The sequence below is a fragment of the Tasmannia lanceolata genome, unplaced genomic scaffold, assembly GCF_043159265.1.
Source record: "Tasmannia lanceolata isolate RefF3 unplaced genomic scaffold, GAP_Taslan_0.1 ptg000034l, whole genome shotgun sequence".
Classification (NCBI taxonomy): Eukaryota; Viridiplantae; Streptophyta; class Magnoliopsida; order Canellales; family Winteraceae; genus Tasmannia; species Tasmannia lanceolata.
This window is the reverse complement of record NW_027518711.1, coordinates 514444-542277: the sequence shown is the minus strand read 5'-3', so window position 1 is coordinate 542277 and position 27834 is coordinate 514444. Positions and strand designations below refer to the sequence as shown.

The following is a 27834-nucleotide window of genomic DNA, read 5'->3' as shown; positions in this document are numbered from 1 at the left end:
GTCTTAAGAGAGAGGGATATACATTCTACCATTCGAAGCACTATCTTGAATGACTTTTCTCATAGTCTTCATTTGATCTTCACTTTAAGTGCAAGGCTTGCTTTGGGATCTTCAAACTTGAGCTTCTTGCTTTGACATCTTCCAAGGATGATGCCGCCAATGTGGTGAAGCTCTTTTCCCTTTGAGCATGTTGATCCTCAATATTTGGCCTTCATTGATATTCCTTTGAATGTTCACTTGCTTGGGATGCTTGAATTTGAGCTCCACCTTGGATGTACCTCCGAGGCATGATGAATCATATTTGTCCTAGCTCCTTTGACATGTGAATGGTTCATCCTCAAGTCTGCCATGTATGGTAGTGTGCTAGCATATGTCAACTTGTGAAACCTGTCTATAGCACAACACTCAAGGTAACTCGTTAGTCCATAAAGGACTAATCAATTTTGGTTTGTTAGTCATCAAAACAAGGTGATTAGTTGAACCCATGGGGAACCCTTGGGCTAACAATCTCCCCATTTTTTATGATGACAACATAATTGATTAGGAGGTGAGTGGAACCTCTGTAGAGGCATATATGCATAAGATAATGTTTTACCACTCCCCCTTAACATATGCACATACCAAAATATCAATATATAGTATGCAATGCATATGGAATCATGGACAACTAATCAATTCTACAAATTCTCCTCCTTCTGGAATCACCAAAAAGGGCAGACTATCCATTTAAGCACAATACTTGACATAAGAGATATTCAATAGGCACTCCCCATAACTTCTTATCATGGATGCTAGATAAACAAGTTATAGGAGCATAAGAACATAGGAAATTAGATGAACTAAGACAAAGTAATCCTATGTTGAAAAATTAAAGAGATATACCATTTTAAATTAGTTTTAGGGTGTATATGAAGATATCAATAACCCTATGACCCATTCAATTAGAAATAGATATGACAAGTTAAAGTTTATTGTATACTTATCATGAGAGAAGTAATGCAATTTCAAGGTATAGCATGACAAGCCCCCATATTTTTTTTTTGAGTATGTAGAGAAAGATATGCAGTTTAATAGTATGAACATTCTTAACACAATCCTATGAAGCCTATGATCGTATATGATTTGACAGCTAAGCTTCCCCCTAAATTTTGTTATGCGTGAACATAGATCGATCATGGCATGGCATAATAAGCAAAAAGATTAAGAAGATATGACATTAAAGGTTCTATTATGAAACTATCATGAATATAGGATAATCAATCTTGAAATACACATGATAGGAATATGGACAAGCAACACATAGAGATATGATTTGCATTTGCAAGACAATTCTATGTCTGGTCCTATGTGGAGCTATGTAAGATGGGCACATGCAACGGATATAGAAATACTACAAACTAACTCTATGGCCTATGAGAACATGAATGATATGTTAATTTAAGCTCTCCTAATGCTTATCATAAGAGATTCAACAAGAAAATTCAGACAAAGTTCATGATAAGCAGTAGTTTTTTTTTTCGATCTAGAGGATTTGCAATTTAAGCACAACTAATGGGGCAATGGACATTGTGAGCATATCACTATGAACCATATAAACATAAAGATGAGACACTTTGGCTCTCCCCCAAAGTATTTGTCATTGGCCTTGGGTAAAACCTATGAAGCAGGGCATGACAGACATGAAAGCTATTGGTATAACAATGATAGCTCAACTAATCAATCTTATCATGGATATTGATACGAATAGCTTCAAGAGCACATGATAAGTGTGTGAATTCATAGGAAATAGAATTATTACAATGATACAATATCCTATGAATGGGATTCTAAGAGATTTACAAAATTAGATTTAGAATGAGATACTTATCAATGGTAAAAATAATAAACATGAGGCCATCCAAGATAAGTTTAAAACATGGGAAAGATATGAAATTAAGGCACAAGTTAAGGGCTTTTATCAATACAAAAAATAAGAGATGTTCTCAGAATAGGGACACAAGACAAGCCCAACAACACAAGTGAAGCTATGTAGCTTTGAATGTGAGTACTTATCATATGTGAAGAGATATATACTTGAAGAAACATATGATAAGTCCAAGATAGGACACATATAACTTTAAAGCTCTCTTTTTGTTATTAACTCATACATGGTATGAATCTAAAGGGCTGTCCTAAATTAGTCTCCAAGGGTCTTTAGGTGAATAGTTGAAGGTGAACCCTTGGGCTACAGTTGCATGTTTGCTCATACTAAATAGAATCATGGGATAACTAAGCGAAACATGCTCCCCCTGAATATGTCAATATAGTATACATATAGTAAGGCAAGACACATAAGACTGATCATGGTTTAGATGCTGGCAAGAAGCCAAAGGAATTAGATGTCTTAATTAGGGTGATGGTACCGTTCCTTCAAAAGATGGCATGAGCACCTATTGAATAGCTTTTAACTTTAAGGTTTAACATCTTTACCATGCAGCTGATACGGATCAAGGGGTAATAAATATATATAGAGTGCTACATATTACAAGTTTACAACCATCAAACAAACATACTAAGGATAGTAGATACAACCATCTAAGGAACATATCCTAGGTGAAGCAACTCTAAGACAAGTAGTTCTTTTCATATTTTCTTATAGAAGCAAGCTAGTTATCATTTTAGGGAATGCTCATTTTCATTTTCTTATCCCTTATTAAGTTGTTTAATGTGTTTTGATGGATTTTAGTTTAAAAGATTAAATTATATTAACAAAACACATTTTAGCCCATTGCACATATTTCTAAGTTATATATCTCACCTTTAGGCACAAGTTGGGCTTATATGACTAAAATCTTATGATTTTAAATGAGATTTTCAATTTAAATTAAACGATCTCATGGGATTCAAGGTTGAGTGTTTTGAGGAATTTATGATTTTACTTAACTCAAACTTATATGATACATAGTAATCTAGCTTAAGAGTATTCCAATATGATATACATAGATCACATATATATATAATAGGCAAAAATTTATCAATTCAAATCAAATGCCTTTAATTAAAGGGTTTTAATGATTATTACTATTAATGCTTCCTCTTTAATTTGAAGTTCACACAAATTTGGATTATTCATGATTATTTAAACTTTGTGAACTCATCATAAGTCATATGGATACAATATATGTTCAAATATGAAATACACCCCATAGTGACAATATGTTGGATTCCCATGTGCACTCTTATGTAAGATTTACATGATTTTTCATTTTCCAGTGCACCTAAGTTTGTTGTGAAGGGTTTTAGGTGATTAAGCACTCTTAGAATTTCTCTTTCTTTAATAAAATTTCACTTGTTTGCATATTTAAGTTCATCTTAGAATTCTTTAAAACAAGTGATATCAACTTATAGTTTTCATGTCAAATATACATAATCATATAAGGTTCATAGACATGACTAGTTCAATGAGAGGATAAGATAAATCATATAGATTTCTCATATTGAACTAATATCATTTTTCCTTAAATGATGTAAAATTTTAAGTTCAAAGGAATTATTTCAAAAGCCAAGTGATTTCAAAAATTTCTCATAGATGAGAGTCATCTTAGGCTAATGAATCAACTTATGAATTTCTCATGATATATTTTTATAGATTTTGAAATTCATTAAGCTTTGTGTTTTGACCCATCTTTGTTTATTTAGATTTTCTTATTTTAGCTTCATAATCATTTAGTTCTTTAAGGATTGTGAAGGTGACTTTTGACTTGAACCAAATTAAACCTATGGGTAAGTTATCATAATAAAGTGCAATGATGAATCTCTAGAGGGATTGCCCACTAAGTTTGATTTTCCAATTAAGCACAACTAGCTAGATATACAATTTTATATCAAAATTGAGTGCAAGGTATCCAGACAAATATGATTTGGTACTAGATCAACAATCAATACTTAGTATAAAGTGACTAGTATCCAAATATTATAAGATATATCTTTAAGGCATAACATGATTAGATACAAGAATGCCAAATTCATGTAATATGTTGTATCTAATAAACTTTGACTAGATATATGATATTTAATTATGAAGCACTTGATATCTAGCAAACAAATTTCAAATGATATAGACATTTAAGCACAACTCCTAAATCTACTAAGACCATGAAATAGATCAAGTAGGGGATTTTGGAACCCAAAACCAACTTGGGTCCATTCAAGTTTGTCCTATACAATGAATCTATACAAACTTGTTACTTTTTACAAATCTATGTCTACATATAGATTTGTAATGTCCAAATTTACCACAAAAATCACAAGAATATGAGCTAGTAGATGAGGAACGAGATGAACTACAAGAATGGTTATGAGAACAAACATGATTAGCTTTTTCTTCTTGTAGCTTATGATTTTCCAACATAAGTTTATCCTTTTCTAGTTCATCTCTTCAAATTGTTCTTTCAATGTGCTAACTTCAATAGATGAACTTGTCTTTAGTTCTTCTTCTTCTTGTTTAAATTTCTTGTGTTCCAACAAAAGTTTTTCTACTTTATCACTAAGAAATTTATTTTCTAAGATTAAGCTTTCATTAGTAGAGGCAAGTGAATCATATTCTTTCTTTAAAATGTCAAAGTCTCTAGTTATGTTTTGCAAAGAATTTTTCATAGTCTTATTTTTTTATATTTGAAAATCCAAGTTTTCATAAAAATTTTCACATGCAATTAACAATTTATCATTAGTGAATTCATGTAAATCATCATCAAAATTATTTTCTAATGCCATAAGACAAATATTTTCTTTATAGTTCTTTTCAAGTGTAGTCCAAATTTCTTTGGCATTTTTGCAAGATGAAATGCTTTCAAACATGTCATATGGTAAAGAACAAAAAAGTGCAATCATAGCTTTTGAATTCAATGAAAACAACTTATCATGATCACTAATTTTTCTAGATTTAGAGTTTAGTACAAAACCATTTTCAATTACTTTCAATAATTCACTATCTAGACTCTTGAGATAAGACCTCATATGGATCGACCAATATCCATAGTCGGTTCCATCAAAACAAGGAAGTCTAGAAGCTATTAGGTTGCCAATATAGATCTTTTCTCTTGAAGAAATTTGAAAGTTCAAAAATCTATATAAGAGCCTTTAGCTCTGATACCAAGTGAAATCCCAGTAAGCAATCCAAAGGGGGGGGGGGGGGGGGTTGAATTGGTTGTCTTTAAATGTTTTGCCCTTTTTAAAAACAAACTTTTGCTATTTAGATTTCTAATGTTGATTTTAAATATTTAGGTTGATTAACAACACTTAACACTCAACACTAGTTAGTCCCTAGTTAATCCCTAGTTACAAGTTGTTTACTTAATCAAGACAAATTGATTGACTTAAGATAATAACAATGATAAGCATTTAATCCCTAGTTAATGCTTGATTAAGAAACTATTCGGCCTATTTGCAAGATGTTCATATTATGCCCAATTCAAAGTTCTGCAAGTAAATCACTCAAGAAAATAATCCCAATCATAAAGTAAGCATAAAGAAAAGAGAAGGGATAGAGAGAAGTGCTCCAAGAAGTGGAAGACGATTGCACACAAGATTTATAGTGGTTTGGCCTTAAACCCAAGACCTACTCCACTCTTCTCAAGTTTGGCTCCTTGAGGCAATCCACGATACGATCCTCCATTCTTACCGGGCCGGATCAATGAACCCTCTTACAATGCAATTCACCTCTTTTAGCAGGCCGAGTTGGAGACCCTCTATACAACACTTGATTCTCCTTTCTTAACGGGCCGAATCGAAGACCCTCTCTCTACAAACTTGATTATCCTTTCTTATCGGGCCGAATCCTAGACCCTCTCCTTACAATAGTTGAAGGAAGGAAGATTGAGCACACTTCTTTAGCCTCTTTGTATGCTTGATTTATACAAATAAAGCTCACTACAAAACTCTCAAAGAAAATTACAAGTAAAGCTTAATCCACTCCCAAAAGGGTTTAATCAAGATTAAGGCACAAATGAGGTGGAGAGAGTGATTTCCTTGTTACAGTGTGATAAAAACCCTTATGAATGCTCAAGGAATGTTTGGTGGGTCATAAAAGTCTCCATTAGGGCCCAAGCAACTCATATATATAGTGGAGTAAGAAATATAGACTTTTTAGACTCCCCAACGGTCATTACAGAATTTTCGCACTGAATTCCTTAGTGGCCGTTACCACTTTTATTTTTTGAAACAGAACATTTCATGGAATTCTGAGAAAATTCTCGGAATTCCGAGCAAGGCATTTTCAGCAGATTTTTCCGATCTGTAAAATTCATAACTCACTCATTTCTTGTCGGATTTTGACGCTCTTAAACTTGATTTGAATGGAAACGATGAGATCTTTCTATTAAAAGTATTTTAAAAAATATTTGAAAATGTTTTGGACATGTTATGATAAATTAATGTGTTGGATCCATTTTCAAGTGCTAATTTCATCTCTTTTCATTTTGAAACTTAACTTAGCACTTGGGCTTTGGAGCCACTTGGTTTTGGGTCACTTTGAAAATATTATTTTGGGGTATTTTTTAGTGTGCCTTGATCAAGAAAAAGTCCTAAGAGAGAGGGATTTACATTCTACCATTCGAAGCACTCTCTTGAATGACTTTTCTCATAGTTTTCATTTGATCTTCACTTTAAGTGCAAGGCTTGCTTTGGGATCTTCAAACTTGAGCTTCCTACTTTGACATCTTCCAAGGATGATGCCGCCAATGTGCTGAAGCTCTTTTCCCTTTGAGCATGTTGATCCTCAAGATTTGGCCTTCATTGATATTCCTTCGAATGTTCACTTGCTTGGGATGCTTGAATTTGAGCTCCACCTTGGATGTACCTCCAAGGCATGATGAATCATATTTGGTCTAGCTCATTTTACATGTGATTGGTTCATCCTCAATTCTAGGCCGTGTATGGTAATGTGCTAGCATATGTCAGCCTGTGAAACCTATCTGTAGCACAACACTCAAGGTAACTCGTCGGTCCATAAAGGACTAATCAATTTTTGTTTGTTAGTCATCAAAACAAGGTGATTAGTTGAACCCATGGGGAACCCTTGGGCTAACAATGACCTTGTGTATTACCCTTTTAATACGGTCAGCTAGCACTTTGGCAAGAACTTTATATAGACATTTGACCAAGCTGATAGGACGGGAATCTTGCACCCTTGTACCTCCCTTAATTATAGGAATGAGGGCTATGAAAGTGGCTCTCGTCCCTCTGTCTAGCTACATCCCCATATGAAATTGGTGGGAAAAATTAATCACATCCCCCGTGACATACTTCCAACAACGTTGAAAGAATGCCATACAAAATCATCGAGACCCGGTGCCTTATCCTTTCCCAAGGAAAAAACTCCCATCATGATTTCCTCCTCAGAGAAAGGGGCTTCCAAAGCCTCTCTGTCCTCTTGCTCAAGACACCCAAACTCCACCCCTTCCGGGAGTGGACGTAAGACCTCTTTTGAAGAATATAGATTCTGATAAAATTCCACAATTTATTTGATAATGCTTTCGTATCCTCCACTAAGGCACCGTTCGCCTTCAAAACTTCTATCCGATTACCCCTTCTGCGCACACTAGCCATAGCACGACTCTTGATTTTTGGCTCCATGGTATTTCATCTTGCAAGATGATACGATTATGTTCTTCCTTTAACTTTCCTGCTTCTTCCACTTCATCAACACTAGTCTAACCCACTTCATCCTTGTCAAAAATTTCCTTGATGCAAAAAGATAACCATAACTTCCTCTCATTTTTCTCTCTGGCATTTTCCTTGTTCCACTCTTTCAACTTTTGTTTCACAAATCTGAGTTTTGATCCGATGACCACATCCGCCTTTCCAAAAACCGTATGTTCATTCCACCATCCCCCCAATTTTTCCTCCATCTTAAAATTTTCCATCCAAGCCAAATCAAATCTGAAAGGTGAAGGGCCCCATGACTCAAGTCTCGGATGCAAAAGAATCGGACAATGATCGGAGATAGAATGCTGAAGTGCGATATGACAGGTTTCCAGGAAGCTATCAAGCCAAAGAGGGCCAAAAAAGAACTTGTCGATTCTGCTTTTGCTATTGTTTCTGGACCAGGTGAATTGACACCCATCATGGGCAAATCAATCAGTTCATGCCTTGCTATGAAGTTACAGAAAGCTATCATATTTTGGTTAGATCTTGTACTTCCCACTGATTCCTCCACCAATCTAATCTCATTAAATTCCCCACTGAGAGACCAAGGATGAGACATTTTACCTCTAATCACATCCAGCTTCCCCCAAAGAAGATTTTTTTTCCGACCTTAGTTCCGGCCCATAGATGCCAGAAAAGATCCAAACAGATCTATTGTTGACATCTCGAACAACAATAGATGCTGAAAATCTACCACACGAAGAATCAATGAGCTTAAACTTAGCCTCATCCCAGAGAACAATAATCCCTCCTAATGCCCCAATCACATCCCTTAATAAGAAATTCCAGTGACCTGGAGTACCCAAACTCTTTATAGCAGCTCTATTCACATCAGACCACTTTGATTCTTGAATGCTGAGAATGCCCGGTTTATATTTTCTAAAAAGGTCCCTGACTCGAGGGCCCAATCCATTGCAATTCCAACATAAGATCTTCATGATAAATGAGCATTACCCTTGCTTTTGCCCTTGGAAGCACTTTTACTGCCTCCACTCAATTCAATTCCCCTATTCACCGAGGATGCCATCCCATCATAGTTTACATCAGATTTCAACCTGGCCAATTCCCTCATCATTTTCTTGGAAATTTCATTTACTGCTGAATCTGATTCACACCGGAAGGACATCTCTCTGGTCAACCTCCCGATACATTTTCTTTAACTTGCCCAATAATCCCGAATATGATAGGCTCAATTCAATACTGGTTTCCATAACATGACTGACAAAGGATTCTATTATGTCACTCTCTGATTCAATTCTCCCTGCATGCTGCTCACTTTCAGATTGATACACAACCATTTGTAACTCAGCTTGTGCCATTTCTGAACCTTCCACTTGCGGATCATTAGTTTTCATGAACTTCCCAGACTCTGTATCTATGTCAAAAAAGCTTTGAGCCTTATCTGGGGACTTGAGAGAAAGGGGACAATGGGGAGTGATTCCTGAACCTTCCTAGCATGTCTCCTAGCATACGTTTGCACATTTCCGACATATGTATGTACCCTTCTAAACCTACCCTAAACCTAGTAGAAATATTTTCCAATTTAATCACATATTTTAGGATCCAAAATCCTACGTCCCTTACATAGATTCATCCTACATCAACTTGGTATTAGAGGCTTAGAGCTGCATATACAGTGATCTTTCTTAACCCGTTCTGCATCTTATTGGTATTAGAGTCTGGGTTAGAAATTTAGAATAGCTATTATGCATTGCAGAATTTTTATGGTAAGATCAAAGTCTATAGATCGTAATTCATACACTATAAGGATTAAAGATATACCTGATTTTTATGGAGTAGTTGAATGGAAATGTCTTTATTGGTTAAACATGGTGCAGAAGTATTTGTGGCAACATAACGCTGCGATGATGAAATGATTTTCATTGCTAAGCTAACTTTGGTTGAGCGCGTGCCAGAGGGAGGTAGATGACATTGGATCAACAACTAAGCCTAACAAGAAACCCACTCATCAGTCGTTGGATCGACATGAAGAACTGGATTTTGAAGATTTTTGCGCCAAAGACTTTTCAGAGATACTAAAAGCTACAATCTAGAAGGATTCAATAGGAGAAAGCCAAGAAAGCCAAGGCTCGTGCAGAGAAGCTATTTGATTGTCTTAGGATCCAGAAAACTTGGTGAAACTATCAGGCCATGCGTACAAGAGACAACTGAATTCGTCCATCTAGATACAGACTTGGGTGTGATAATTGATAGTTTGGAAAGCGCTCGACATCAAATGACATACGAGAGCTGGACTTGTCATCCAACGACTATTCCCACAGTATCTGGCTCTCTCACGTTCACTTAAAGATTAAGAAAATGACCTTCATAGCTCAGATTCAGTCTCACCAAAAGTTAGCCCATAAATACTAAGAATCAAAAGGGCAACAAGTGTTATCAAACATTTCTGGAAGAGGAGAATCGTTTGATATACTTAGTAGGAGCGTCAGATGATGTGTAAGGAAGTTTTTGCCTATGTTAAATTGTAGAATCACGTTGAGGAGCTTGAATGAAAACTGCACTAAGGCAACTAAAAATTAACATGGAAAAAATGTTGACGGAAGAAAATGAAATTTTGGGATTTGTGTTGCAAAAACTACAATGTCAATTCAAGGAACTGGCCATGCTTCTGATAGAAGAGCAAGAGTCTGTGAAAGGAGAATTCATTCAAATCGAGAAGAATATTTCTTTCGATACATGCTCATCAAAGTCGTCAATCATCTTATATGGACCCCTTGCGAGTATCTACTATCGAATTATGAACACGTGAGCAGATGTCTATAGGCCTACAGAAGCGTAGGGATGAAATTTCTTTTTGTCCAAAGTCCAAACTAATGTAGTAGAAGGATTACATTGAGAGCACACCTTCTAACCATATCATTTCCAACCAACGACATGATTGTTCGAAGTTATTTGTCCGTTGTGAGTACCTATTTTGTTCTAAATGACAACCGTATTCGATACGTGCAAGATTCCAATTGCAGAGCTCCCACCTTTCATGCCAATCCTTATATTCAACTGGGACAAATCTTCTCAAGTGGGGGAGAATGATGGGACCATCCTAGGCCCCACATTTTTAAGTGTCTTAAATTATAGAAGGGGTGCCAATGTCAATTAAGGTGGGAGAATCAAATACATTAAGTTTATCTTTACTCCAACTCAACAAAACCTTTGTCCCAAACTAGTTAAGTTTATCTTTACTAAATATAGTAAATCCGTATTTAATAAAAATAGTAATTTCTGGGTTTACTAAAAATAGTGAGTTTGGGTTTACGTAAAATAGTAAGTTCTATTTTACTAAAACTAATAAGTTTGAGTTCTAGTTTGTAGAGACTTTCTAGTTAAGTTTAGAGATTATAATTTTTTTCAGTTGGTAATTGGGTTCTGCTAGAATTAGTGGACAGGAGACATGCTGATTTGTTTGTTTATTTACAGTACTTTGACTACATTTTCTACAAGCCACAGACCATAGTCCATGCGGGTGAGGTGGGGAGGCAAGGGCTTGCAAAGTGTTGAGGGCTTGCATCTATGGCAGTTGGCCACTAATATAGGTCTTTTTAATGAAACAACTACATTTAGACACAAAACTAAATGTCTCTATGTTATTCCATGGCCCGTTCTTGGGATGAGACCTCTTCTCATTCCCTTGGTTCCTTCCCCTTTGCCCTTGGAGTGCTTAGTATCAGGGTTGTTCTTCTTGCTTGTAGTGTAATTCATCATATTATCAGTTGTCTAGTATCAGCTTGTGCAAATGCAACATCTTGAACTCTTTGATGCTCTGCCTAGGCCCAATTTTTTTTTTCATTTTATAAATTGGAAGAGTTTGTCCTCCTCTGACATGCTCTTAATGTCTAGCATCAAGGCAGAGAATTTCTTCACATAGTCCTTGATTGTCTCCCCAGACCCCGCAATGGCGGGAACCTCATGCACTGGGCCGCCCCTTTTATTCCCTGATTGTCCTTGCATGCCGGAGCCGCAAGTTCTTACGAGCCATGAACTATACACTATTTGCAAAGAAATGTGCCTTCAACTCTTACGGTCCTTATATGTGGCTATAATACACGCCCAACGTGGATGTCTTCTGTAACGACCACTATTTTCCCTTTTATTTTTTTCTTTCTTTTAAATATTGATAATGCCACGCTAATTAAAAACCACTTAATTATAATGATAATGACACCCTAATCGAATCACTTAAACATATTGATAATGACACCCTAATTAAACAACTTACACATATTGATATTGACACCATTGATGAAGCACTAAAACATATATGGAACCAAAGTAAGAAACCCCAACTTAAAAGTAAAATAAAATATTTTATATATTCCCCTCTCTCTCGCACGCCGCGAGATAAAAGAGAGGGAGAGAGTTATCGAGAGAGAGAGAGAGAGAGAGAGAGAGAGAGAGAGAGAGAGAGAGAGAGGAAATTAGGGTTTCTCAAATTGGTTTTCTTTTTCCAAGTAAGTGATCCAAACTTTTATTTTTGATGAATTTAGGGTATGTAACCCATGTTGTATTGTTGTTTAGACAATCTAGTTAGGGTTTTATGATTTATTTTGTCTCTTTAAAAATCAAGAAGCTTGTTTTTGAAATTCTTTTTCAAAATCTAGTGCCATAGATATAGGTAATTCTCAATTTTTCTATGTAAAACCGTATAGGTTTTATGTTAGAGGTTTAGGGAAGTTTGTTTTGGAAAATTTAACCATTCTTGTGTTCTTTAAAAATTTGTAAGGCTTTTAATTTGAGCAATCAGCATGTTTAGGGACTTGTTTTTCAATGAAATTGTGATCTAATCTATGTATAGTACATATTAGTTATCAAACCTATAGTTTTGGGTGTTAATATAGTGCATGAGAATTTAAAGATGTTTTTTTTTTTTTTTGAAAAATCAGCAGATTTTAATGATTTTTAGGGGCTGTTTTGTATAGCTTTCTTCCCTATAAATTGTATAGGTTTGTAAGTTTGATCCTTGTAGTTATATATATAATATATATGTGGGTTCTAAACTTAAAAAGGGGGATTCTATATAAAAATCAGCAGTTAAAAGTGATTATTTTGCATAGGTTTTATTAAGTTTTGTATGGATTTTTCCTACTTACATATTGTATAATTTATAGGTATTGTTTTATGTGTTGTATATGTACTATATGTGATGTTATTGAGTCTAAAGGGCTGATTTGTATAAAAATCAGTAAATATTATTAAGGTTGAGAACTGTGGTATCCGTGGCAGCCATTAAAATACTAAAAGACAAGGGGAGTTAGTGCAAGTATCAAAATATAATTACGATGAATCCTTTAATCATTAAAACACACATAACACAAATAAGCCCAAAATTTCCAACACCTTGATAAAACGAAATTTAACCAATTGACTTGAGAAGACAAGTAGGTTAGTTGAACGAGAAATTTTGACACTATTGATAAGTAATCTGTACAGGGTATTTTCCTGACTAATTCATAGAGCTTCATGACCTCTTCTCACTCGAAAACCGAAGGCAAGTGATAGTTGACTTATTTTATAATGGCATTTTTAATGGTTTGATATTGTAATTTTGTAACATGCATGCCTTTCGTCGTTCATGTTTTAGAGTTGCGAAAAGTAAAATTTGAAAAGAAAATCGTTGATGGTTTTTGTTTTAGGCCGTATGTATATACTGATGTTGTTCTTCAGTATTAATTTGGTAATACTCTGGCCTATATATATACATAGTGTGTGTGTGTCTATATATATGTATAAATATATATACACACATGAGAAAAGTGTCTCTCGTCTGCCGACTAGAGATCATTCTCTAATCCGTCGACCAAAAACACATGGGTCGCACATTTTTTGTGGTGATCTAAAGCATTCATTTGATAGGCCCCATCATAGATAGGGTGTCCACAAAAAATCAACTTCATATGATCATCTTAACCCTTCTATTTGTGGAGCTAAACAATGGACAGATTGGTGGCGGCTATAAGCCGTCCATTTGAAGCTTCACAAATCGTAGTGTTGGGATGATCCTATGGAGCTGATTTTTTGTGGACACCATCTTTATGTCAGGGCCCATCACATGAATGCTTTGCATCACCACAAATAAGGTGGGACCCATGTGTTTTTGGTCGGTGGACTAGAGAATGATCTCTAGTCGGCGAACTGGAGAATGATCTCTAGTCGGCAGACTAGAGCTTATATATATATATATATATATATATATATATATATATATATATATATATATATATAAAGAGAGAGAGAGAGAGAGAGGTTGCTGACTTGCTGCTAACGTTAGCATAAAACAAGGTCGGGCCCACATTGTTGAGGGGACCCAAAGCATTCATTTGGAAGGCCCTTTCATGGATAGGGTGTCCACCAAAAATCAGCTCCATTGGATCATCTCAGGGTGTCCATTTGTAGGGTGAAAAAATGGGCAGATTAGGGGACAAATAGTATCTGTCCATTTTCACCCCCACAAATGAACATCCTATGATGATTCAATGAAGCTGATTTTTGGTACACACCCCATCCATGATGGGGCCTTTCAAATGAATGCTTAGGATCACCCCAATAATGTGGCCCCACCCTTGTTTTATGCAAACTGTTAATCTACATGGTGGAGGAGAGAGAGAGACATGGAGAGAGAGAGAGAGATGAGTGAGAGAATGAGAGAAAGAATGAGACAAAGAAGGAGATCAAGATAGGCGTGAGAGGGAGAGTTCATAATTAATTTCTCTCCCCTCTCACATTATAAATATATATATATATATATATATATATATGTAGAGAAAACATTTCCTACACACTTGTGTAGGTAAGTTACCTACACACTAGCTTAAAATACAGTGGGGGCCCACATTGTTTGGGTGATCCAAACCATTCATTTGAATGGTCCTCACAGAGATAGGGTGTCCACAAAAAATCAGATCCATAGGATCATCCCAACCTTACGATTTGTGGAGGTAAAATGGACGTGTATAAACCTTCACAAATTAGTCCATTTTTTGCCTCCATAGTTTGAATGGTTGGGATGATCCTATGGATCTGATTTTTTGTGGACACCCTATCTATGTGAGGACCATTCGAATGAATGGTTTGGATCACCCAAACAATGTGGGCCCCCACTGTATTTTAAGCTAGTGTGTAGGTAACTTACCTACACAATATATGTCTCTATATATATATATATATGTATATATGTCTATATAATGAAATGACTAAATTGCCCTTATGGCATCTAACACTCCCCCTCAAGCTGGAAGGTATATATCATACATGACGAGTGAATACTGTGCAAATTTCACCACTTTGAATCCGATGACGAAAGATCGAGTGAATACTGTGCAAATTTCACCACTTTGAATCCGATGACGAATAAAGTGACAATCTACTTCAATATGCTTGGTCCGCTCGTGAAATGCTGGATTCATTGTAATATGAATTGCAACCTTATTATCACAATACAATTGTGTTGGAGATGTCGATGTGAACCCAATTTCTGATAAGGAGCGAAGCCAGATTAGCTCTCCGCTCGTGAAATGCTGGATTCAACCTCTGCACTTGACTTGGAAACGACGTCTTGCTCTTTTACTTCTCCATGACACTAAATTACCTCCTACAAATGTGCAATTTCCAGTAGTTGATCTTCTCTCTGCAGGAGATCCTGCCCAATCTGCATCACTGTATCCTTCTACCTTTTCATCTCCATACTTTCTAAAGCACAAGCCTTTACCTAGAGTACCCTTCAAATATTTGATAATTTGAATAATAGCCGCCCAGTGAGAAGGACGTGGAGAACTCATAAAACGACTAACCATACCCACTTCAAATGATATGTCTGGCCGGGTGACGGCAAATAAATTAGCTTACCAACCAGTCTTCTGTAACGACCAGGATCATTCATCAACTCCCCCTGATCAGGAAGAAGTTTAACATTTGGATCCATAGGAGAAGCTGCAGGTTTCACACCCATTGATCCAGTCTCCTCCAAAATATCTAACATATTTTCTCTATGATAAAGAGAGACTATGACGTGAGCGTGCTACCTCAATCCCAAGGAAATATCTGAGCTGACTCAAATCTTTAGTAGAAAATTCTCCTTGGAGAAAGGATTTCAATTTTTGTATGCCAGACCTGTCATCTCCTGTAATTACAATGTCATCAACATACATAATCAGAAGAATATATCCAGCTGCGGACTTGTAACTGAACACGAAATGATCAACAGCACACTGCTTCAATCTAAAACGCAAAACCGCAGTACTGAACCTTCCAAACCAAGCTCTCGGTGATTGCTTCAAACCATAAATTGCCTTCTGAAGACGACATACTGAGGAGAACATCTCCCCCTAAACAACGTACCCAGGAGGTTGCTCCATATAACCCTCCTCAGAAAGATCACCGTGGAGAAAGGCATTCTTCACATCAAGTTGATACAGAGGCCAACCACGATTAACTGGTAGAGAGATCAGTACCCGAATTGAAGGAATTTTGGCGACGGGAGAAAAGGTCTCCTGATACTCGACACCAAATGTCTGAGTATACCCTTTAGCAACATGACGAGCTTTGAGACATTCTACCGATCCATCTGGAAGATACTTGATGGCAAAGACCCAACGACACCCAACAGGTCGTGCTCCAGAAAGGAGAGGAACCAACTGCCAAGTTTTATTTGACTGAAGTGCAGCCATTTCTGCGACCATGGCAGCTCGCCATCCAGGATGATTTAGGGCATCCGTAACTGACTTAGGCAAAGTAATCGGGCTAGAGACAAACGAACGAAAAGATCGTAAAAGATGCTCATAAGAAACAAAATTAGAAATGGGATGTGCAACAGTACAAGACCGAGTACGGCTAGCAGTGGGTGAATCTGCAATAGGAGAACAAATACCTGAAGGAGGACAGTCTGTCTGCGGAGGAGGATTAGTTGGCTGAGAGGGTGCCTCATTCATAGCAAGGGGCAGAGATGGTGCTTCATTCGTAGGAAGAACAACCTATCGAGGTCTCCGAGTATAAGTTCGCACTTCAGATTCAGTACTTTTCCCTGAAGAACTCGGGGCGGGGTCAACAACAGCTGTAGGTATAGGTAGAGAAGGCAGAGTGGGCTGGGCACAGGAGGACCCATCACGATAGGAACTGGCACACTGGGTACGTTAACTGACAAAGGAGGAGGAGAATCAACCGAATATGGCTGGTCCTAAAAAAACGTGACATCTGCAGAGACATGTCTTTCAAAGACGTGGACTATAACACTTATAACCCTTCTGGGTACGAGAGTAACCTAGAAAGATACGCTTCTCTGCTCAATGCTCCAACTTGTCAAGACCAGGAGACAAGTTCTGAACAAAGCACGTACAACCAAAGACACATGGCAATAAGGGAAACAGATCTCCTAAAGGATACAAGACTGAAAACGGTGTTTTTCCAGATAAAACAGATGAAGGAAGATGATTCCCTAGATAGCATGTTGTAAGAGCTGCATTTCCCCAATGAATCTTAGGAACTTTCATCTGAAACATAATGGTCCGAATCATATCAAGTAGATATCGAATTCTCCTTTCAGCAACACCATTATGTTGCAACGTATATGCACATGACGACTGATGAATGATACCACGAGAAGCAAGAAAATCATGAAATCCATTATCCACAGAGAAATATTCTTTAGCATTATCAGTACGTAAACAATTAAGGCAACAGTTAAATTGGTTAGCCACTTCAAAATAAAAATTATGAAAGGCATTAAAGACTTGAGATCAATCTTTAAGTAAAAACAACCAAGTGGCACGAGAAAAATCATCAAAAAATATGATAAAATATTTAAATCCATTTATTGAAGTAGTTCTAGAAGGACCCAAAACATCAGAATGTATAAGTTGAAAAAGATGAGACACTTGACTACTAACTCGAGAAGGGAAAGACACACGATGGTGTTTTCCCAACTCACACGACTCGTAATGAAAAGACGGAACAGAATCTGGAACAAAAGAGGTTTTCCTAAGCATGTCAGCAGGTGGGTGTCCCAAACGACAATGCCACTGATAGGCATCAACTGAAGTACGAAGTGCGACACCAGCTCTGGCTTGGTCAAGGTAATAAAGGCCATTAATCTCACGGCCCAAGCCAATCCTCATCCCAGTCTTCATGTCCCGAAAAACACAATAGGAAGAAAAAAAAGGAAACAGAACAATTTAACGACTTTGTTAATTGGCTAAAAGATAACAAGTTAACAGGAAAAGAAGGGACGTAAAGAACATAAGACAATTGAAGAGCCGTTGAGGTGGAGACTACACTCATCCCGGATACAAGAGATGTAGTTCCATCTCCTAAAGTAACAGTACGAGGACCCACAGAAGGAAATGACTGGAAGGAAGAAGAATTGTAGGATTACCAGTCATATGGTGTGATGCTCCTAAATCAATGAGCCATGATCCAGAAGAAGTATCAGAAAGAAAACATGGGGGGCTACCTTGATGTGCAAATGTGGCAGCTAGCTGCTTCCCTTTTTCCCGGAGACGTAGCAAATCATCATATTCTGCACGGGGGATTACCATGGTGTCAGGAGTCATAGATGGAGCAGCAGAGGAGGAAGGACTATTAGAAGCTGCAACAGAAGCACTCGCAGGTTTGTAGGGACGAAACTCAAGATGTAGATCATAGGAATAATCAATAGTATGTCCCTCCATACGACAACAAGTACAATAACGGGACCCACGACCATGGCCTCCTCCATCGCGGCCTCCCCCTGAGTCACGGCTACTGCCATGGCCACGCCCAAATCGGCCTCCATCATGACCACGATCACTCCCGGCATAAGTCACATGAGCAGACCCATCCACCATAGGGTCACTATGCTGAACTACTCTCATTCGTAAAACCCTAGAAAATACATCTGCAAGGGTGGGAATCGAACCAGAACTGACAATCTGCTATCGGAGTTGGAGATAGGGCCCAACGAGTCAAGAAATCTAACCACACGTAACTCCTGACGTTTTTTAAGTACGACAGGATCTGTAGTAAACAGCATCAATAGATCAAGCTCCTGACAAAGTGCTAGATAGTCCATGTAGTGGCTATCCACCGGTTTGTCGCCTCTTTGAAGGCTAAACCACTCGGAAAAACGATCACATATACGCGTAAGATTATCCACCCCAGAATACATCGTAGCCGTCTGCTCCCAAATCTCTTTCGACGACTGAAGATACATCAGAGAAGTAGCAATATTGGGTTCCATACAACCCCATAGAAAAGAACGGATCACAGCATCGTCCTCACGCCACTGATCATAAGTCAAATTGCTGGTAGCCAGTCGCACACTCTAAAAAACTGGATTTCCTACGTCCTAGTAAGAGTAGACAGCCATCTTCCACGGGGGATAATTAGTCCCATCTAGCTTTATAGAATTCATCTGAAGGGGAGGTTCGACATGGGAATAACTAGACTGGCCACTGTATGATGAAGAACGAATCTCAACAAACTTATTGTCGGCAGGTGGCTGAGAAGATTGCTCCACAGATTCCATAATGAAGGCCCCAAACAACTTGAATAACACCACTATGAATATTCCAACACCCACAACACCACAAAAAAAGTACCCACCAACCACAATAGAAAAAAAAGTCACTAAAATCTCCAACACATCAAGTTACGATAAAATAATCACCAACAACCAACCACGACACCACCAAAACCACTGATATCATCCAATCCAATGACAAATCCACAACAGTAACCAATCACCATCAAATCACAAACAAGTCACCCACAACACCCACATATGCTATCTCACACAGTAACACACGATTCCGGGATAGAAAGATGCGACAACATCACAAACATACATCACCAATATGAGAGAATCAACAAACAGTAGTCCGGAACCCACCACGAGATGATAAAGAGCGAAGAATACCTGTTTAGATTATGAATATGAAGGGTTGGAAGTGGATTAAAAATGAGTTTAGGGGCTGATTTGTATAAAGTCGCGGGTCAAGATTAGGGTTTGAGGGTGAGAAGATCAAAGAATAAAGTTTTGAAAGGTACGGCTAAGGTTTAGAGGGTTAGAGTTTTCATTATTCAAACTAAAATAAATATGTTTTTTTTTTTTTTTTGGTTTTTGGGTTATGCGCTCAATATTTTTAGAGGTCTTGGAGAATTTGATATGGTCACTTCTAGTGGTAGTGGTTATGCGTACAGTTAGGGATGGCTGGGTTATGGATGGTCACTTCTAGTGGTAGTGGTCATGGGTTTGGAGATTTGGGTTTGTGGATTTGGATGCCTAGGGTTAGGGTTAATAATCATATCTTCGCCTTCACAGAGAAAAAGAAAAAGAAATTCTTGGTTATTCAACCTGAAGCTCTGATACCATGTTAATCTATATGGTGGAGGAGAGAGAGATGGAGAGAGAGAGAGATGAGTGAGCGAATGAGAGAGAAAGAATGAGACAGAGGAGAGCAAGATAGGCGTGAGAGGGAGAGTTCAGAATTAATTTCTCTCCCCTCACATTATAAATAAATAAATATATATATATATATATATATATATATATATATGTCTATATAATGAAATGACTAAATTACCCTTATGGCATCTAACACTAACGGTAGCAGCAACATACGTGTAGCTACACATATGTTGTAGCTAACTTAGCTACACCGACGGCTTAAAATACAGTGGGTCCCACATTGTTGGGGTGATGCAAACCATTCATTTGATGGGCCCTCACATAGATAGCGTGTGCCCAAAAAATCAGCTCCATAGGATCATCCCAACCCTACGATTTGTGGAGGCAAAAATGGATGTGTAAAAACCTTCACAAATCTATCCATTTTTGCCTCCACAGTTTGAAGGGTTGAGATTATCCAATGGAGCTGATTTTTTGGGCACACCCTATCAATGTGAGGTCCTATCAAATGAATGGTTTGGATCACCCAAATAATGTGGGCCCACTGTATTTTAAGCCGTCCGTGTAGCTAAGTTAGCTACACGTATGTGTAGCTTCACTTAACTCTCTGTCTCTCTGTCTCTCTCTCTCTCTCTCTCTATATATATATATATATATATATATATATATATATATGAGGAAATGAAGTATATGCAGCTGCACAAACCATAGTGGGGGCCACATTTTTTTTTTTTTTTTGGGGGGGGGGGTGTCCAAAGCATTCATTTGTAAGGCCCTTCCATGGATAGGGTGTGTACCAAAAATCAGCCCTATAAGATCATCCTAACCCAATCAAAGTTAGAGGGGAAAATGGACAGACACTGTTTATGCCCATTTTTTCCCTCCACAAATGGCAGGGTTAGGATGATCCTAAAGGGCTGATTTTTTGTACACACCCTATCCATGGAAGGGCCTTCCAAATGAATGCTTTGGATCCCCCAAAAAAGTGGCCCCCACTATGGTTTGTGCAGCCATGCACAGATAGCTTATCTGTGCAGCTGCACATACTTCATTTCCTCATATATATATATATATATATATATATATATATATATATATATAGAGAGAGAGAGAGAGAGAGAGAGAGAGAACGGTTTATACACACAAGTGTAGATAAGTTATCTACACACTAGCTTAAAATACAGTGGAGGGCATATTGTTTGGGTGATCCAAACCATTCATTTCATTGGCCCTCACATAGATAGGGTGTCCACAAAAAATCAGCTCCATAGGATCATCCCAACCGTACGATTTGTGGAGGTAAAATGGATGTGTATAAACCTTCACAAATCTTTCCATTTTTTGCCTCCACGGTTCGAAGGGTTAGGATGATTCTATGAAGCTGATTTTTTGGGCACACCCTATCTATGTGAGGGCCCATCAAATGAATGCTTTGGATCATCCAAACAATGTGGGCCCCCGCTATATTTTAAGCTAGTGTGTAGATAACTTATCTACACTTGTGTGATCTTATCTTTATCCGAATTACATTCCCAATATGATTAATTAATTTGGGCAATCACTTTACATACACCACTTCTACGATAAATGCACTTGAGTGCATACACCAATGCTAGTGTGTATATCCTCCTATTTTACACATAATTAAATATAAATATATGTGTGTGTGTGTGTGTCCATGTACTCAATAAATCCAAGACCCAAATTCTTCAAGAATTCTTATTGGTCAAGCAATTTATGAGTGGGATCATCATAGGGATCCAATGACTCATCCTGCAGGACTCGAACAGTCCCACTGCGACCAAGCTCTGTAGTTCAACTACGATCGCACTTAGGCTAGTGGCCGCCACTAGAGCATTGCCCTAAAGATGAGTGTCAGGTTACCAAATTACCCTTTTATCAAATCTCCGTGTGTATATACTATATACTTCCTCTGCTCCTCATTTACATGGCCTGGTGGTCCTATGGGGGTGGACGTAGTTATTATCCCTTGGCCCGCCACATGGTATACCTTCCAATTCATTAGCAGTCTGGACCATAGTTAGCAAAACTCCGTTTTAAATGCGTTTTTTTCTTTTTTTGAAAAAAAATGTGTTTCATTGTTGTGCCGTTTAAAACTTTTACAACCAATTAAACTCCTTTTTTTTTTTGAGGCAAATGTTTTAAACATGTTTAAAATGCGTTTTAAACACGTTTTTTTGCTAACTTTCGAATTTTACCCCCGCCATATTTTGTAAATGACAATTCTGAACTCATTTTCTTGTATTTCCGTTTTTTTAACTACGGTTTAACCAATGCCGTACTAAACTCGCATTTTTGCCGTCCCCTTTTTTTGCCGAATCACGTTGTGCTAACTATGGTCTGGAACCTCAATGGATCTGGAAATTCCATTTAAAACATACATATATACACCTATCTGTTTGGAAATCCATTTGATAAACTATTTATCAAATCACAGGGCCAGGTTTTCAAAGGTCTGTATTGTGATTTAAACTATAAATGACCTTCCTCTTTTCGAGTTGGTGGATTCCTTCTTGGGCATCCTTATTGATCTCGTGCTTTACCCTATAGTCCAGCATACCCAAATATGATTCCTGATCAAGAATCAAGATGGCCAAAACTACAGGGCTGGCTCACAGACACCATTTTCAGTGCGTGAACCATTCATCACACCCATGTTGCTTGCTTAGGGTCTCTAGCTCAGTGACCGAGATGAGTCACGCCAATGCATGTATGGGATAATACTAGTTGTGTGCCGGAAGATACGTCCAGTCTCAACCCCAACTGGGAACGTTTAAGATCTGCAAAGGACTGGAATGTCATATCCCCCCTCCCCCTTGAATCTGTGAATCCCTGGACATGAAATTCCTACTTTTCTACCTAGGGAAAACATGCGGTCGTTATATAAAGCACGTTTCGCATTCCTTCTTCTTTACCTAATAGATGTTATGAAATCAATCGACTAAAATGCATTCCTTCTTCTGTACCTAATAGATGTTATGAAATCAATCGACTAAACAAGAATTATTACATTAATACTGGCTTTTAGGGCGTATAGTCTAGCAATATGTTTCCCTGATATCAAGAGGGTTTATTTTTATTCTTAGAAGGTCTCCATCATTGCTCCTCTTGTCATCACCAAGGACTTCCATTGCTCTTCAAAGTGGAACTATTCTTGCTCTTAACACTTCAAGCTTCTCTCCTACATGAGTACGGTTTGATGCCAACTCACTCAAATGACTTCAGTATGACTCGAGATTAGCAAGGTGTTCTTTCGTGGTTCGTTGTTGCATGGTCTTCTCAAGTACCTTTGGTTGTTGTATAGGCTGTCCAAGTCCACTCTTCAGCATGCTATTGCTTATCCACTTCTTTCTCAGATATAGGAGCTTGGCTCTGATACCATCAGTCATGGCCCTACAGTCTTTTGACTTGGTATGTGTGACACTTGTGATCATCCCGTGACAAGACGAATCAGCTAAGTAGAGTTGAAGGGTCTTTAGCATACATGGTAAGCACAAAAGGAAGGTTATGTTAACACAAACAATGAAGGAGCCACAGGCATTGGAGATTAGGAGTCTGATGATCTGACGGTCATCTTCAGGGTTACGTCTCGATGGAGGCCACTGGTCCAATGCTTTTGTAGTCTTAACTACAGAGCGAGATCGCAGTGGGGCCCATCTTTGGGTTCTGCAGGATCGACCATCGGATCCCTGCTACAATCCTACTCATTACTCGTAGACCCGTTTACATCCTTCTAGGATCAATGTCCCGCATTTGCTAGATTGCACGGACAGATGGGATCCCTTGTATTGGATATAGGGGAAAGGATATACACTGTTCGTTTGGTGTATGTACATAAGGACATATAAGGTATATACATATTAGTTAAGTGTTAACTAATGGTTAAATGAGGAATTTAGAACTAATTAAATGGAGCTTTAATCTCATTGGATGAGGGTGTTCAAGTGGTGCAGAAAATAGAAAATGCAAGCATTTAGAAGTTTAGAACATCTAAAAAATGCATCATAGAGCTCTTTATGTTGGCCGAATTAATTTTTGTAGGCCTATACGCCTATTATCTTTTGGACGGGATGTCCTTTCGGTATGGGACGATGGCCATGTGGGTCACCTTATGATGGTCTACAAGATCAAAGTTTTCGATTCGACATGACCACGTGCAGGACTCGGCCTAAATGATTTACATTAGGATGGATCGTAACATTACTGTTTTGTCTAGTCCCATTGTTCTTTCTATCATAGTTTTAAATCTCCCCATGTTATTATTGTTATCGTCAACTTGCCAAGTAGACTCCTTTTCATCTTGTCTGTGTTCTTGTCCAAAGTGTACATTTTTTTCATATAAAACTCCTTCGATTCTCCTAGGTCATGATGGTGTCAACCGAATATAGAGTTGGGTCAACTAATTACTTGATTGTGCCATGCCAAGTTGGCTAAGATTAGCTTTGTTCACATTTTGGCCCACATCCATATTTTGAAACACTGAATTTATACACAGATAAAGGTGTCAGTGGTTTGCAAATGATCTTTATTGGTGAAGTAAATGTACACAAATTCAAAGGGGACGTCGGTTTCTTGTTGACTAGAATACGATCCATGTTAGGTCTGGCACGCACCACTCAATGGACAAGCAAACTAAGAGGGTAAAGGGGTAAGGTGTCTACCCACCTTAGCCAGAATTGTCCTCCAAAGAATACGACTAAGAATACGACACGCGGCATGCTGATTTGTTTGATTATTCACATTACTCCAACTACATTTGTTACAGGCCACATGCCATAGTCCATGTGAGCTGTCGCTAGACAAAATGGCCGTGACACTAATCAATCAAACCTAGCTCCATCACCTAGGCTAAGGTACTTAGGGCCTTAGGATCATAGACAATTGCTCAAGGTTCTAGGCAAGCATTACCAGAGTCAAGGTGACTGTACGTGATTGGAGGTGGGAATCTGGAGGTGAGAATCACCACCAAGCCCAAACTTTGCATGTCTGGTTAAATAGTTCCATGCTACTCGTGTAATTTTTTGTATTATTTTATGGAAACTAATACTCATGCCCTCATGTTTTGAAAGATGCACCCCTCTTATTTTCAACATTTTCACTGGTTGTTACGATTCCCAACAAGCTGTCAATAGCCAATGAGAAACATTCATGACAGAGAGAGGGCTGCATCCACCAGCTTCCAATTTTAATTGCCATATTACTTTCTTTATTATGGAATTACTCATACTACTCTTGGCGTCACAAACTATTTTTATCAAAAAAAAATCCCTGATTCACTCGGGGGAGTTCCTTGTCGAGTCAAGGAGTTTTTAAAAACTGGTTTACGTCATTTCCCGCCGCCACGCTGCCACCATCTCCGGCCACCGCCGTCACCTCCACCACAGACAACGAAACCCCACCCCATGGCTACATCAAACCCACATTTCAAGAAAAAAAAACATTGATAAAAACAAAATAAATCCCTAAAATATTAGGGTTTATGTGCAAATCATGATAATGATGTGAATGAAGACAAATAGAACTCCAAAATCAAGGGTTTATGTTGCTAAATAAACAAGGGTTTGAATGAAACCCTAATTTTCAGTTTTAAAGTATGAAAACCCTAATTTCAGTTGGGGAAGACGAGGGCATAACGGTCATTTCCCCCTTTCCGTCCACTCCGTCACCTTAAAAAAACCCATGGAAAGTTGAGGGGTGTCGTTGGTAACTTCCAAACCATAGGGTTTAAAGTGGAAAATGGCCAAACCACGGGGTGTTTATGTAATTTTCCCAATATTTTTATATTTATGTAGAAATGTGTCCATGGTATAAAGTTTCCCGCATGAGTCTGACACCTCTGTCCAAGCTTTATTGTCCTTCTTAATCAATGTTTCAATTTGCAACACAAGGAAAAAGTATGATATTTTTAATCTCAAAAAGAAAAAGAAAATGTAATCTGGCTTAGTAGTGAATTGCTTATTTTGATTTTTATGACTTCTACGGACATTCTTCATTGACGAATTGTGAAGAGCGGACATAAGCCCTTTGGAACATACAGCAGTGCTGCTAAATGAAAAGCTTCTTGCAGGTTTTGAAGAGTGAAGGGTTTATATATATTAAACAAGAATCCCCTTACGGCGAGATTCTCCTGCTCCCAACTCCACAAACGGAATTTTACTGTTCTAATGAGAGCACCGGCATATGTACACCATGCCGAAAGCCGCATTAGCCTGCAACACTTGAACCAAGAGAAGAGTTTGTTAAGTGCAGTGCCTGGAATTCGCAATTTATGTTGGAAAATCGTGGTGGTAGGAAGCTTCATGTTCTATTTGTATGTAGATATTGACATTTTTACTGTTATTATGAAGAGAAGACATGTCAAACGGCCTCGCATAAATTAGGCCTGTTGTATTATGAAGATATTGATGCTGTGAGACTAACACTAGAAATTTCATGTCAATGTATATAATAGAGTTGCCACCAGCATTTCTTGTTTCTTTAGTCCTTCCTCTCAATTACAGGGCATGATTTGTTCTTGGAACTGCCTTCTTTATAATAGCCCTGTTTCTCCTTTTCTTGGTTTTCTCTTTTCAGTTTCAAAGGCTTCTCACTGGCATTGGGGCATTTTGGTTTGGGAATCATTCAAAATACAGCACTAGATTAGAGAATTGTTAAGGCAGAAGAATTCCCAGTCTCTTCTGTTATTCGTCTTTATCTTTTCTTCTCTCTAATTCTTTCTGTGAGCAAAGGGGCTAATTTGGTCGCGGTGGAAATGCCCAATTTTGAAATGACATGTCAATATCGAAATGTGAGAAAATAGTAAATCAAATGAGACAACCCTTAGTTACACTTAGCCTTAGTTTGGATTGCAAAAAAAAAATTATTTCCACGATCTAGAGGGAAATGATATGATTATGATTTATTTGGGCAGATACTATCATAAACTGATGGTCCCTGTAAGTAAAAATTGAACTAGTCTGGTTCAAGTTCGTGTTTAAAAGAAGGAAAATATAGAAATATTTTTCTTTTCCAAACTTTTCTAGAATGTTCCTGCAATCCAACAAGGCCTTAGTTACATAGTTCGGATTGGGAATAAGACGAAAAGGCAATTGTTCTAGAAAATCAGGAAATATCTGGGAGGTCGATTTACCTGCTTTGCCCTGAAATCAGACATTTAACTATTTGGGAAAATTACATTTACACCCCCTCTAGTTTCTGACATATCCACTTCTACCCCTATAGTTTAAAACGTGACAAATACACCCCTGTAGTTTCAATTTGTTTAAGATTTGCCCCCTCGGCTGAAGGTTCGTCGATAGATTGAAGGGTTAGGATGATCCGATGGAGCTGATCTTTTGGGCACACACTATCTATGTCAGGACCCATCAAATGAACGCTTTGGATCATCCAAATAATGTGGGCCCATACCCGAATCCAAATACTACCAAAAAATCATCCAAATAATGTGGGCCCACATTGTTTGGATGATCCAAAGCGTTCATTTGATGGGTCTTGACATAGATAGGGTGTGCCCAAAAAACCAGCTCCATCGGATCATCCTAACCCTTCAATCTCTGGACGAACCTTCAGCTGAGGGGGCAAACCTTAAACAAATTGAAACTACAGGGGTGTATTTGTCACGTTTTAAACTATAGAGGTGGAAGTGGATATGTCAGAAACTAGAAACTAGAGGGGGTGTAAATGTAATTTTCCCTAACTATTTTGTGAAGAGTTGAGACTAATCTAATTAGAAGGTGTGG

The 27834-nt window shown here is 37.9% G+C and overlaps 1 protein-coding gene across 4 annotated transcripts in view; it reads left to right on the top strand.

Annotated features, from left to right (window-relative positions):
- Positions 1-26646, top strand: part of LOC143859585 (sister chromatid cohesion 1 protein 2-like) — a 57238-nt gene extending 30592 nt beyond the window's left edge. For all 4 annotated transcript variants that reach the window (XM_077370242.1, XM_077370241.1, XM_077370243.1 and 1 more), the window contains one exon: positions 26163-26646. In XM_077370242.1, the coding sequence (XP_077226357.1) occupies positions 26163-26303 (141 nt within the window). In that variant the 3' untranslated portion in view covers positions 26304-26646. The remainder of the gene's footprint in view (positions 1-26162) is intronic.
- The last annotated feature ends 1188 nt before the right edge of the window (positions 26647-27834 follow it).